Below are 15,207 nucleotides of genomic sequence, written 5' to 3'. Positions count from 1 at the left end.
ATATTATCTATATATCTTAGTGTTATGGATTTTTTTTTGGTGGAAAACCTGTCCATTTCAGTCTTATGGGTGTTTCCATGGATTTTGACTTGTTCTGCAGCACTGTATTTCTAAGCTGTTCAACAGGTGACAGTGTAACCCCTCTATATGTAGATGGAGGTATTAATTATCCAAACAGCAACAATTTGTCCAGCATTTTCTTCTGTCACGTGAAGATTGATTAGTAAGGCTGATAATGGTTTAACAACAGATGTTGGTTCATGGATAGCAGTACGCCTTTTCCAATACAAGCTGGAAAGATGTCAGAAGATCGACTTTCTTGAAATTCATGGTTAAAGAAAAGGGAATTATAACACACCCAATGATTACATGCTTCTTTCTGGTTAATGACCAGGCCATGTGTTTACACAGTTTTCAGTCAAAGCGATCCTGTAGGAACAAAATTATTCGCTGCTCTTACGAATGAGGATCACCACCACAGAGGACACCCTAGTCTTCCTGGACATGAGTTGTAGGCTATTTTTGGGAATAAGTGCTCTGAGTTACCGCCTGGAAGACCTGCTTTCTCAGTGTAGTAAGACCGTAAGGAGACTTGCCTTGCCTCAAGGTCGTTCTTGCAAACACCCCCTCTCTCCTCGTCGCTGGACACTGTCAATAGCACATTTGAAAGCCAGGTAGCCATACATTAACAGCATGACTGATTGTAACCTGGCCAGCATTTGGGGAGAATCTTCATAGCAAGCAGATAAGTAAATGCCTCTTAAATAACAGGGATACCTAAAGAACATATTGGGTATCACCACAAAAATTTGCCCAGGCTTCTACCTGAGGTAGACTTTCCCAGGGAAACATTGGTTTATTTAGGAGCCCTGAAATGGGAAAATTTGTTTCCTTTTTTGCCACTAAGGAATCAGAATCTTTTCAGACAACTATGGACAACTAATATCAGTTTTGCAGTAAATCTAGAATATACAATCAGTGAAATTGCTAATGATCTCTTTTATAATTTACATATTAATTATTTACGTGGGTAAAAGGTCAAGGGATCTCAGAAATATTGACGGGATATTTGTTGATGCGAATGACAGAATACCAGTTTTGGGAATGTATCTCGACTGCACAATCAATCACCTAGCTTAATTGACTTTGCAACAGAATATTAGACATGAAAGACAGATAAAAAACCTTATACAAGAGAAGTATAATGTGATTTTTTGGAAACCTTAACAGTTTAGAAGAAGGTACATGTCTCACAATGAAGTCATTTTAATTTACCTTTTCACTATGGTACTACTTTGACAGACTTCTTACTTGATTTACAGTGAGTTCAGAATTGAATTGCTAAACTTTATGAAGCACAGGAATTTGTATCAAAGGAACTTTGTGAATTGAGCTAAAGGGATATCATATAAAAGAGTTATATTAACTTCACCACTGGAAGTCCCATACTTCTTCCTGATTGCAGAGACCTCCTCTGATGCTTCTCATAGCTGACATCCTTAGAGACTGAACACCTATATTTTGTATATGATTTATTATCATATCTTAATTCAGATTACTTGAAAAGGACTGAATTTTATTGTCCCCCCAAAGAGTAACTGTTCACACAAATTCATTTTATCCCAAACCACTTTAGCTGCCTTCTCGTATTCTAGTCTCCCCACAGTGAATCTGAATCACCCATGTGAGAGTTCTACTTTATTCTGAAGTTCGTAGGAATACACTTTGCTGATTGTCAGGATCATTAGCTAACTGTTAGATACCTGAATGTTTTTTAAAATTATACTGGGGACTCAGCAAACAACTACAATGAATCACTTCATAATGCACTAATGTATGGGTTTTTTTTCATGAACTAAGTAACAAGAGATGCTATTTTCCACACAGCACATGTTAACCATGCATTCTGTTTGATGAAAATTTGTGGTGTTATTCACTTCACTGCATCCTTAACAAAGGTCATCTTTTTGACATTCAATGGAAGGAGAAGCATGGTGTGCTGCCCGTTGATTAAGTGACTGGTCCCATGATGGAGCGTGCTTAAGAATGTTAAGCTACATAAGGATGTTTTGACATGACCTCCTCCATATGACTGGACATCAATGGCACACAGAAGTGGTCTGCTTGTACCCTCACTTACAGCAGTCACAGGGATGAAGGTACAACTTCTTGTCTTTCTGCTCAAATGACTTTTGCTTCACTTAACAGATGGCAGACACATATAAAATGCATGCAAGTACAAGGAACGGAGTTGGGAACCACAAGGTCCTGCAGTCACGATTTATCGCAGGTACAAATTTTAAGCTGGTGTAACTCTTGAGTTAAAGCTAGACATAATCTTTCCTGCTCTCCTGGTCTTGAGACTCTTGAACTCCTGGCTATATCGTTTAAAGGCTGGCAATGACTATCCTTTGCCATCACGATTACACTATGAACTCAGTGCCCTGTCTTGACTGAGTGCTCTAATGATATGACCATTAAAACAAAAAAAAGTCAGCATGGCTGTTGCTGGCAGTCAGCTCCACTAGACGGCCATCCCCAGAATCAGGGCTGGATGGAACAGATCCCAAACGAGTGGATAATATCCAATATTTCCATGTTCCTAGTGGAAGAGGTAGACACATGATTTAACTAGATTAAGTTAGTGGGACTGCCTATGTTACCTACATAATTAACTGAGAGAGAGAGTGGGGCCAAAGTTAATGAAATTGAATATCCATATTCAGGTCTTTGGAGACACTTTCCATTGAGTATATAAGGGACATAATGAACATAAGTAGTTATTTGAGCTGGACTGTATTGGTTCCTGACACTTCAAATTATAGATAAGTATCTAAATGGAGCACTTAATTAAGGTAGACTGGATTCAGCACTTATTCATTCTGATTTGAATGAGTGGATTTATCTTTTACGTGCAAATGGAAGTGGATTCTTGACTGTTTGAGTTTTTAACCTTCTAACTGGGTAACAGTTGGCTTCCAAATGCATCAATGAGATTTTAAGAATGATGCTGTGCTTTATTGCACAAAATAAACCACAAATTTGGCACATGAGTTTCTTCTTAGGCAAGCAGTTGTTCTAAATGACTTTTACATATCAAAAAACCCCACAGCTTCTATTTAAGTGACAAATAGATAATACAGATTATGTTTATAGGTTAGAACATGATCTGATCAGATTCCACTTGCAGAGGAATGTGCTTAGCTTTTATTAATTGGTTTTGATCACACAGAACTTCTGATGACATTAATTGGAGAAACATGGACCTGTAATTTTCAGTATAAGCATAAAAAATGCAATATCTATTTACTTAAAATTTTTGGTTGGTGAAGAGCAGATCTTACTATATAAAGAAAGATACAGAAGACATATTTATTCACAAATTTCTTTTCCATTATTCTTTCCACTTTTGTCTAGCATTAATCAAACCACACCCCCAAACAACTCAAAGACAAGAAGAGGTCCCTACTATCCCAAATATGCTTTTTGATTAAATCCATGTTAAATGTGATCACTTTTCCTAACCATATTCTAGAATATGTATAGCAAATTTTGCACTGTTGTGTTCAGTAAGTTGGAAGTAAGGTCATTTTCTGAAGGTAGTAGTATTAGCTTGCTCATAATATAAAAGCCAAAGACTGATATACTTCAGAAAACCAGATCTGATATTAATCCTCAACATTGCAAGCAATAAGATGGTTCCTATCTATAAATACAATAAAAGTTACCATGTGGAACTTACTGTGCTGGCAGTGAATCCCATTAAATCCCTCTGGGCATTTACAAACATATCCTATGAATGTGTCGCCTCGGTATGCTTCACTAATTTCACATATCCCACCGTTATGACATGGATTAGGAAGGCAGGGTCCTGAGAGAGGGGAAAAAAAGGAGAAAAATATATATACATACTTAATAACAACCATAATAATTTCAGTCATTTATATGCGTTCATTAAAGAAATAAAATCCCCTATGTAGACCTTCATATCCCAGTAACCCACTAAAATATACCCTTCACTTAGTTCAGATAACTTGCCAGCACAGATTTTTATGAACAAGAAAAAATATGAAGCATGTCACTACTCATTAATCACAACATTATTTTTTAATGTGAGAGAAGACAGGAGACAGAGAAGCTAAATTTTGCTCTCCTATTAAAGATAACAGGCATTCTAACTTTTATACCACTGAGGAAATATGTATTAATCAAATGTGCCTATCATGTACAGAGTGACATGTACAATATCCCTGAATAATCACTACATGACAAGTTAGTAGTTTGAGGAGATCTTTGCTATTGCTTTGGATGACTTGGTGACTATCTGGGCCAGCAGTCTGCAGCTACGAAACCAACTATTCCCTTTCCATTGAGTGAATTTTTAGCATATCCAGTTCAAGCTGATTTCAAAAAGGTCTTCTGACTAAATTACCTTTTTTTTTCCCCAACTAACCACATGCTAGGATAACTAAAATTTTAGCAGTGAGATCTAATTTGTTAGGTTTGCAATTACCATACACACCTTTAAATAATAGCATTTTTTGAACTGAGGTCTAAAGTTCATTCATTTAGCAGCATGTGTTGAAAGCCTTTTACGTCTTATAATCTTACTAATACTACCTGTAACATACTTCCTACCAGAAGAAAACACTTTACCATTTTGATTATTTTTTTTCCAATCTCGCTTTAAAGAACCGATAATCATTGATTGAAAAGCCTCATGTGCAAGTTTGTCTGTGAAAAGATTCATGAATCCAACATAAAGTATGTTATTTGCAATCTTTGCCATGTGCACAGAAAGGCGTTAATCTTTGCTTATTGGAATGCAATGTCATAATTATTCACCTACTTAAAATTGCATTTAAAAAAAAAAAAAAAAAAGGCCAGAAAAGAACTTCTTTCCAGAACATAATTTACTGACAATCAGCACTGGGAATTGAATGATTTAAACTTAAAAGAGCTATAAGTTTAATGTTTCTGAGGGTCTACCTATTGGTTTATGTTTTCAATTACAAACCTAAGGTTTGACAGATGTTCACAGCAGCAGCATTAATTCAGAATATCACATTAGTGAAAACTTCACTCTCTAAGAAAATATTAATTTGCAAAAGATAAAAATTAACAGAATGGCAAGGATGTCAGAACTCATTCCCCAGTTATAACTGCCCGGGTGGTTATACCAATTTGAGAAACTATTCATCTACACACTTCTATTGCAACTTATGTCATCAGCCTATTCCAGGACACAATCCTGCAGAAGTTACACTTGTACGCATCATTACACATAGGATATATCTCACTGAACCCAACAAGTAAAAGACATGAACATATAGTAGCTTATTGTAAATGCAATTAGTAGTAAAAAAAAAGGCAAAAATCATGAAGATGAAAAGGAAGAGACTGGGTCTATGCCTTTTCTGCCTTTCCCCATCCATATTCTGCACTACACTTTAAATGTAACGGTACTCTACATTCTTAATTCCAATCAACCTATGTGACTCCTTCAACAAACAGGGCGAAGAAGACTCATAGCTTTTAAGTATCACAGCTTCTGTTCATGTCATTTCTCCTATGTACTCTTTTGGGAAGAAAAATGTTTAATAATTTGCACTTTTGGTGTCCCAATATATATATGAGCTGTGGAATTTTTTTTCAAGTCTCTATTGTAGTGCTGCAGTTTGGGGAGTACCTGCAAGTAGCCTCATATGTTAATTATTTCTCTGCAAGCAGATTTCTAATCTTCCAAGAACAATAAATCTTTTAATGATTACTTTCTCATTTTGCTTGCTGCTTTCTCCATATGGCTTGTTAAGCACATGTTCAGCGTACTTTCATTGATTTTCTTTAGATTTTGCATTTTTTCAGATCAGTCCAAAGTACAAAGGCTTAAAAGGTCATTTGAGGTGCATAGTAATAAATATACTGTGCATGCTAGTATTTCTAACTAATCTTACTCTTCTGCGATGCATTCCTACTGAAAAAAAACCCCACACCAACAATATGAACATTTTTTTTTTTTGCCTGATTATAGTTGTTGTTTGTTCATAGACATATAATAGCAGTATTTTCAATCTAAATGTTGAGTAATTTTGCTTTGGGGTTGTTTTTTTTTTTTTTCTTTTTTTAATAGAAACTGGTAGTTCAAAAACGATTCGGAGAGCAATGAAACATCCTAATTAAATGCACTGAAACTAGTAAACAACAATCATCTTATTTTCACTACTTAACATTCATTTCCTAAAACCGACATGGGTTAGACTCATCTGCATGTTAAAAGAATGAATGATTGAAACTTTAATAAGCCTATAACATCATACCTTGTTTCTCCTAATTCTCCAGAAGACCATACGCTGGGTTCATACATCTTTAGGATATTTGAATCGCATGAACCTTCAAGCATATGATTTTTTTATTTTTTTATTTTTTTTAACAGGATCCCTGATGCAGGTTATGCAGGTTTAACTGTCTTGAAGGATTTGGGCCCTAATCCTGCTATCATTCCATTTAAGTATCAAAAATGGTATGCAAGATCTATGCATTGCCGCCAGATGATGACAGGTCCTGACTAACTTCCATAGGGATTTACAAACTTTTAAATAACATTGTATTGAGCGCCAGATAATTAATTCCTTGACAATCTGATTAATATTCTCAGTTACTCAGATCTATAGAACCAAGTTCAAAAACATGCTTCTTTACAAAAAAAATATAATAATCCAAACTTGTCAACTGATTTTCAAAAAAACAGTGGACTTCAGGGATTTGGTTTTTTAAATCAATAGCACCGTAATACTTTTGCAGGTAATCTTTAAGTGGCTTCCAACACAAAGAGAACAACAACATTTGATCAATATTAATGAGCAGTGGAATTCAATGGTATGCTTTCCAGGCATTTTTATCCATGTTCATATAAAATAATGTCAACAAGATTAATTGTGCACTAAAAGTAATAGATCTATTCACTTTGCTGCTGTTTTGAGTCCTTCTTTGTGCAGTTCCAGTGGTATTAGTCAACATAATAAGTGTAGTCCAAAATATATCATTCTGTTATTCAATTGAAATCCCATGCTGTTTTTGAAAAAATATTGCAAGATAACTTAAAGCATGTTTTAAATTGTTTAGATGCTCTTACTGAAATCTCTGAGATTTTATAGATGGATGAATCAAATGCATCCCCAGCAGACTTGCAAAGGGGCTCAACACAGAACCATGTTATCTGTTTTCTTCTTTGACAAGTACAGTCAACTAAAACTTCATAAAAATAAAATCCTGCATAATGCAATATAGAAGCAGTAATTACATATTTGGAAAAAAATATTAGTTTGTCTACAGCAAGAAAAGTCAGGAAGGCAAGTAAAGCATTGCTTCACCAATAAATGGAGTTTTTGTCAGGGATCATAGAATCATACAGTGGTTTAGGTTGGAAGGCACCTTAAAGATCATCTCATTCCAACCCCCCTGCCATGGGCAGGGACACCTCCAACTAGACCAGGTTCCTCAAAGCCCCGTCCAACCTGGCCTTGAACACCTCCAGGGATGGGGCAGCCACAGCTTCTCTGGACAACCTGGGCCAGGGCCTCACCACCCTCAGAGTGAAAATTTTCTTCCTCATATCTAATCTAAATCTACCTTCTTCCAGCCTGATGCCATTACCCCTCATCCTATCACTACATGTCCTTGTAAAAAGCCATTTTCAGCCTTCTTGTAGATGCCCTTCAGATACTGGAAAGCTGCTATAAGGTCTCCCTGGATCCTTCTCTTCTCCAGGCTGAACAACCCCAACTCTTTCAGCCTGTCTTCATATTAGAGGTGCTCCAGCCCTCAGATCACCTTGATGGCCCTCCTCTGGACCCGCTCCAACAGGTCCATGTCCGTCTTACACTGAGGGCTCCACAGCTAGGTGCAGTCTTGCAGGCGTGGTCTTATGAAAGCAGAGTAGAGGGGCAAAATCACCTCCCTTGCCCTGCTGGCCACACTTCTCTGGATGCAGCCCAGGATGTTGTTGGCCTTTTGGGCTGTGAGTGCACATTGCCAGCTCATGTTCAGGTTCTAATCTACCAACACGCCTGAGTGTTTCTCCTCAGGAACGCCCTTAATCCCTTCTCTGCCCAGTCTACATTTGTGCTTGGGATTGCCCCAACCCATGTGCAGCACCTTGCACTTGGTCTTGTTGAACTTCATGAGGTTCACACAGGCCCACCTCTCCAGCCTGTCAAAGTCCCTCTGGAAGGCATCCCTCCCCTCCAGTGTGTTGACTGCTCCATGCAGTTTGGTATCGTTGGCAAACTTGATGAGGGTGCACTCAATACAACTGTCCATGTCGCCAACAAAGACATTAAACAACACTGATCACAGTACCAACCCCTGAGGAACACCACTCATCACTGGTCTCCACTTGGACATCAAGCTGTTGACAGCACCTCTTTGAGTGTGACCATTCAACCAATTCCTTATCCACCTAGTGGTCCATCTGTCAAATCCATGTCCCCTGATTTAGACACAAGGATGTCATGTGGGACAATGTAAAATGTTTTGCACAAATCTATTCAGATGATGTCAGTTACTCTTCCCTTATCCAGCAATGCTGTAACGCCATCCTAGAAGGCCACCAAATTTGTCAGACACAATTTGCCCTCAGTGAAGCCACATTGGCTGTCACAAATCACCTACTTGTGTCTTAGCATAGTTTCCAGGACAATCTGCTCCGTGATCTTGCCAGGCACAAAGGGGAGACTGACTGGCCTGTAGTTCCCCGGGTCTTCCTTTTTTACCTTTTTAAAAATGGGGGTTATGTTTCCCCTTTTCCAGTCAGGCGGGAACTTCATTGGCCTGCCACAACTTCTCAAATATGATGCATAGTGGCTTCGCAAGATCATCTGTCAGTTGCCTCAAAACCTGCGGATATGTCTCATCAGGTTCTATGGATTTATGCACCTTCAGGTTCCTCAGATGATCTCGAACCTGATCTTGTCCTACAGTGTTCTGTTCCTCATTCTCCCAGTCCCTGCATTTGCCTTCTGCAAATTGGGTGGTGCAGCTAGAGCACTTGCCAGTGAGGACTGCATCAAAAATGTCACTGAGTACCTCAGCCTTGTCCATGTCCCAGGTGACCAGGTCTCCTGTTTCCTTCCTGAGTGGGCCCACGTTTTCCCTAGTATCCCTTTTGTCACTGAAATATCTATAGAAGGCTTTCTTGTTGCCCTTGATAATATATACAATGAGTGAATTAGCCTATTTAGGAAAACAGTTACTTATTTTTGTCTTGTAGGATACTGATTTTTTTTTTTTTTTACTTAATAGAAAAAAGTATCCAAATACCTTTCTACATTTTTCCCCTGAGAGTTTGGAGGAAATGTAATTTTTAAAATACCTGGTCTTATTTTGAGCTTCCTTTATTTGCATGGTAGTCTATTTTTGAGAAAAAAAAAAAAAATCAAAGAAAGAAAGATTCAAAAAGACCCTAGACACATTGACGATTGCAAAGCATATTTAAATATGTGTTTGTGAATGACATTATGTAAAATTCTGATGGTTCTCATTTCAGTTATTTAGTTTCACTACAGACTGGCTGTATCTACATGAACAAGCTACACAGTGCAATGGCAAAGGATCTGAAGAGCAAGGGGGCTGATGCTGGGCACCTAATGCCCATACAGTGTCCCTCCCGAGTAGGGGATGGTAGAGTTACTCTGGGCTAAGTCTACTATCTGTCAAGGCTTTTCATCTGCTTAGGCTTGTATCTGTACGTGTGACGTATGACACTAATTACTGTCCCCTCTAAGTGTCCAGGATGCATTAGAATTTAAGAAAAATAAATAAAAATATTATGTTTCCAGTGCATTGCTGATGAAGCACTGCAGCCCTTCCACTCCTCACCTGGCTGAGGACAGCAAGAGCCGTACACGAGTTCGTCTGGAGTGCAAACTTCACCAGGGACAGACACAGAGCCTGTCAGAACAGGCAGGTTGTGCAGATGGTCAGCAACACAACGAACACCAGCAAGATTTTGTACAATGCGCTCACACGCATTATCAAAAAGACTACAGATGCTTTGCCAGATATTTTTCTGATAAATCTTCACCAAAGACTTAAAAATGCGTCAAAGGCCAACTTTGAAGTAAAATGGCTAACAGTGGAGTTGTGTTGTGTCAGCTTAGCAAAATCCAAGAAATCAGAAAGTAGATAAAATAGCAGCCTTAACAGGAAGAAAAAACAAACACCTCCCTGCCTTCCCTCCAATGACCCTTTCCCTTATCACTCACTAATTCAGTGACAGTTACCACGGCATAAGCCGTTTCTTATGCTTCCACCAAACACTGTGAGCATTTTTGGCCAAATATAAAATCTGCTTCTTTGGTGAGAGAGACATTCAGAAATAGCAGGCAGGTATACCTATACCAATACAGGTGATGTAGTTAAACAAGAACTCTACATCAGTCACATCTTCCTCAAAGTCTGATTCCCCATATGCAAAACTGTGCTTGCTGCTGTGCTAAAATAGGAAGATGATCGAAAGGCAAAACCCATTATTTCTTACTAAGACAAGATTAAATGAGGAATACGAAAAACATAAAGAAAAAAAAAAAGAAAAATATACTCCGATGGAGTGACACACGCCAAAAAATCACATTTTTAAAAAGTATAATTAAAGTAAGTGTACCACAAATGTTAATACTTTCGATGGTATCTATCTATCCATCTTCTCTTATTAAATAATGCAACTTTAATGAAAAATACTAGATTAGATATTGACCTTGATATACATCAAAATGAGGATACTGTTAGATACAAAGCTATTTGCTTCATTTATTTTACTGAAGTAGGACTAATAGATAAAGTTACTCTGATGACATCGTAAGCTCCAAACTCCATCAAAACAAATATTGGAGTTATCACCAAACTAATAGAAGGTATTAAATGATTTTACATCTCATTGTAAAAGAAAAATACTACTCCTTAGCTGATCGCCTTCATACTACTAGCTTTTCTTAAGTCCCTCTTGTTTTTATATGAATGTCAGTCAAATAGGGTTTTTTTCCCCCTCTGGTAAGCTGAAATCTTCATCAAAGATCTCTCACAGTCTTAACAGTAGTTTGAAGTCCTCCCCCTACCTATGTTTTGATAATACATAATAATTTAGATGCTTCCTCTGCCAAAGCAAATCCTTCAAAATAAGCTGTGACAGAGCTCACTTAGCAAGACCTCTTATATTTTGAAACGCATGTGTGTAAAAGAAGCCAGTGGCGCATACAACTTCTTTCTTTTTTATGGGAAGAGAAAAATTAATCTCCTTGCTGCTGGAGCTAGCAGAATGGCACAATTTTCCCATGATGAAGAAGTTAAGGATTATCACACTGAATTAGGCTCTGTGTCCAGGTAATTCAACACCCTCTCCCTGCTGTTCATCAGTTCCTGCAACCTGAGAAGAAAGCCAAAGAATCCTGCAGTGGGAATAATGAAAAATCTGTATTAGATCCTTACAAATATTTGAGATGAGCTTAATCTCTGGATCTTTATATTTGACATTCTTTTCTAACTAGTATATGTTTCCTCCATACAGTTAAAAATTATGTTTATACTACCTATATATGCACAAATGAGAGACCACCTCTTTCTCAGAAATCTATTTCCTCATCATCCCTTTAAAAACTCAGTTAAATGGATTTTTGAAAGGTGTGGCCCTTCAAATATGATCTTGTTGGTTTCAAAGTTCGGCAGACACAAATCGAAAATACAACACAATCCTATTCGAAAGAGACCATCCTCCACAGAGACACACAAATGAGCATTCAATTCCAGCAAGAATGTCCCTACATGTTCTGACATAAAACTTTATTGCACAAGAAGGGCAGGAAAATAACAGAAGCTTTAGGGGGTCTTTGATTTTCCTCACATTTAAAATTTTGCCTATTAATTTAATATGATTGTGCAAGGCTTACCTGACATGGAGGCTGGTTTTGAATGCCCCCAGCTGCGTGTTTGTGTGGGAGTCGTGATACTTCAGAGACCGTTTTAATAACTCGACAGAAACGGTTCTGTATCTCCTGAGTTCTGGGGTTCATTAAATCATACCAAAATACATACTTATGTCTCAGCCTATCTATAGGTTCAAGCACACAAGCATGACATATCCATTCCAGCAATGCAGTGTAGAGAGTTAGGTCTCACTAGTACATGTACTTTGAGCCTGTGCACCACCTTTGTGGTTAAGACTAAGCTTCTGCTCAAGTATTTTGTAGATTTCACTTGTATTTAGAAAAAAACTACCTTTTTCCAAGAACACTTTTGACGTAGCTGGGCCCAAAGAGCAGCACGTTTGTTCACTACTTGAAACTACAGCTACATCTCAGCTGCCTGCTTTGCAGCGCACAGTTTTGAGGACATTGAAGAGAGTGTTCCCAACAGATGTGCGATCGACCTTTTGCACGAAGGGACTGTAATCACGAAAACAGTTTCTTCTAATCAGTATGCTCATTCTGCCACTTAAGTATGAAGCATCTTTAGTAATGAATGAATATGCTGTAGACCAGTATTTGCTCTTTCTTACTCTTTTTTTTTTTTCCTTAAAAAGTCTTCCTGGGTTCAAAATTTATGTAAACTTCTAAACATTTTAGGGTCCAACTCCCATAATACTGGTGCATCATGACTTGGCTCAGAGAAAATAAAGGAGCCTTTCAGTTTAACTAAAATCTACGGAGATCAAACTTGATATATTTTGAACTACCTCAACCTTCAAGTCTTCTGAAGTGTAATAAGAAATTCTTGCTTGCCCAGCATACTTGAATGTAAAACAAAGAAGAAGAAAATACAACATATCACAATAACTCTTACAGATCAATATATTTCATATGATTTCCTTTTGGAATTTGCCACTGTTGATTTTATTTTGCTGTTCGGATACAAATGAATTTTGTGTCAACAAATATTCATTATACGTACAGCTTGTTATTTTTTGGTTATTTTAACCTGAAAAGAATTGGCATTGCAGAACATAATTCACAGTTTATGTGGAATATTGATAATATTAACTAATTGCTATATGTTATTCCAGTTAATGCATGAAAGTAGTAAAAATAATTAGCAGTTACACACACCTTTGTCTCATTAACATTCTCAAAATATCAGCTTTAAAAAAAAATTCTGTTCAGCGTGGCTCTTAAGTGAATTAGTACTGTATTAGATTCTATCTAACTATATATTCATTATAAACTAATGGCACTGATCCAGACTTAATTGCACTGTGATTAAATATTTATCTTGTTTTTAATGCAGCAAATGGAGCGTGCTGATTATAATGATCAAGGTGTCTCCATCTGGATGCAGCAAAAGCTAAGGTTCACCCCTTAAGTGCAAAATGCTTTAGGTCATTTCTGCACATTTCCCTCTAACTCTATTCTGTGGATTTCTATTACAGAGAGGAAATTTAAACTGGTTGTCCAGCCATCTCCCAACCACTTTAAGTAAATAACTAAATATTTTCTGACAAGATGCTATTTGAACTTGATGGCTATACAATACCTTTCCTTAATAAATAGTCTTAAGATTCTCACCTTACCCTTCCATTGGCTAAGAATGATAGATTATACCCAAATTTGAGGAATGGTCAGTGTAGTAGGCAAAGCACTGATACTACACAGGGTGAGATGCTAAAAATGCTCCAAAAGCTGGAGAAAGTATTCAATGCACTGTAAGACATTTTCCCCAAGTTCTCTCTCATTATTTCTCCTCATACTTCTCAGCTTGCAAGCTTGAAAACTTTCTTTCTCCATTTTCAATGCTGTTTTTCAGCTCTTAATACCCCTTGTCACCTATGTATGTGTTTCTGAATAAAGCCCACAGTATTCTTTCCCCATCAGTTGTCTCATAAACCTACTGTAGCGTAATAATGTGAGACCTGTACTGCATCTCTGCATGACGTTTCACAGGAGGGTTTTATCTTCCCAGAGAATACTTGCTTTGTTTATAGAAAATCCAGGTTCGGGGCCTTTTCCTTCTCTTCCTCTAACTTTACACTCAGGCAGCAGCATCATTATGTTTTTTCCTAGATGATACTGTTTCTGCCACTGACTTCTCCCACTCTTGCTGACCCACGTGTGGGGGCTTGGTTGCTACACTCCATTTTTTGTGATTTACTTTGTATCACTGTTAAATCCAGATTAATTTTTAAAGCAAAAAAAAAAGTAGAACTATTTTCCAAGTCTCTTTTTTTAGTTGATTCTTGTTCACATCAAAGAGAAAAAACCTCTGCAAACACTGAGAATCTTTTTTAAAATTTTGTAAAAATTCTGCTGGAGGACTGCCAAGACTTGAAGAATTTTGCATGTTGAAATATTCAGAGAATTATTACAGACTAGGATGTTCAAAAGATTCGGTTCAAAAGTGCAGTTCTGAAAACAATAATGTCTACAGGTTCTACATTAAAATAAACTCTCCAGATCCATTCTCTATATAGTTGAAACAAATCCATCTCTGTATTTACTGTATTGATCTGTTGCTTAAGTAAAATATACCCAGCAATAAGGAAACTATACGTAATTTGGTACCTAAAGCTGAACCTCTCTGCCAGTTGGAATTTCTGTGCAACAGAGTTATTTTTATCACCGTAATTCTTGTAATCATATATGAAGATGTCAGTTTGCATTGTTTCACTGCACTTCAAACTGCCAGTGATGAGGACCTCTCATCCTCTTTCACCGCATTCCACTAATAATTGGAAAATGGAAAAAAACTGAAAAGATTATGTGAACCTTAATTATTACAGCAAATAGATTAAAAACTAGTTAGTTCTCTTGCTGAGCATTCCAGTGGGAATTAAAAAAGGCAACAGCCTAAACTTATGCTGTTCATATTTCTATGAGTCAAGTCCTAATTATTAGTGTCACATTAATGACACAGAAACAGCAGAAAAGAATCTCAGAGGGTGGTTATCCTCAGGACATGAAATATTATTAAAAAGTGATGAAAGAGAATTACTAAATGTGAAATATATATAGTCCAAGAAAGCATAAAGTTGTCCACAGCAGAGAAATAGACAAGACTATAAATGACTCCAGTCATTTATTTCCCTTAGGATGTAGGACAGAGGAAATATATCCTTTCCTCTCTGCATTTTTTTTCCAGCTATCATCAAACCCTTCCAATTTCATGTACCCTACCATAAATCCTTTTGAATTCCAGATCCTGTCACTATTTTCCAACTCTTACTCC

At 37.2% G+C, this 15,207-nt stretch overlaps 1 protein-coding gene across 1 annotated transcript in view; it reads right to left on the bottom strand.

Moving 5' to 3' along the window:
* EDIL3 (EGF-like repeats and discoidin I-like domains 3) overlaps window positions 1–15,207 on the bottom strand; it is a 203,091-nt gene that overhangs the window by 125,177 nt on the left and 62,707 nt on the right. The window contains exon 4 of the mRNA XM_009886882.1: window positions 3,743–3,871. Within this exon, the coding sequence (XP_009885184.1) occupies window positions 3,743–3,871 (129 nt within the window). The remainder of the gene's footprint in view (window positions 1–3,742; window positions 3,872–15,207) is intronic.

This window comes from Charadrius vociferus, unplaced genomic scaffold (assembly GCF_000708025.1).
Source record: "Charadrius vociferus isolate BGI_N301 unplaced genomic scaffold, ASM70802v2 scaffold244, whole genome shotgun sequence".
Classification (NCBI taxonomy): Eukaryota; Metazoa; Chordata; class Aves; order Charadriiformes; family Charadriidae; genus Charadrius; species Charadrius vociferus.
Note: the sequence above shows the minus strand (reverse complement) of the source record. Positions and strands in the feature narration are given on the sequence as shown.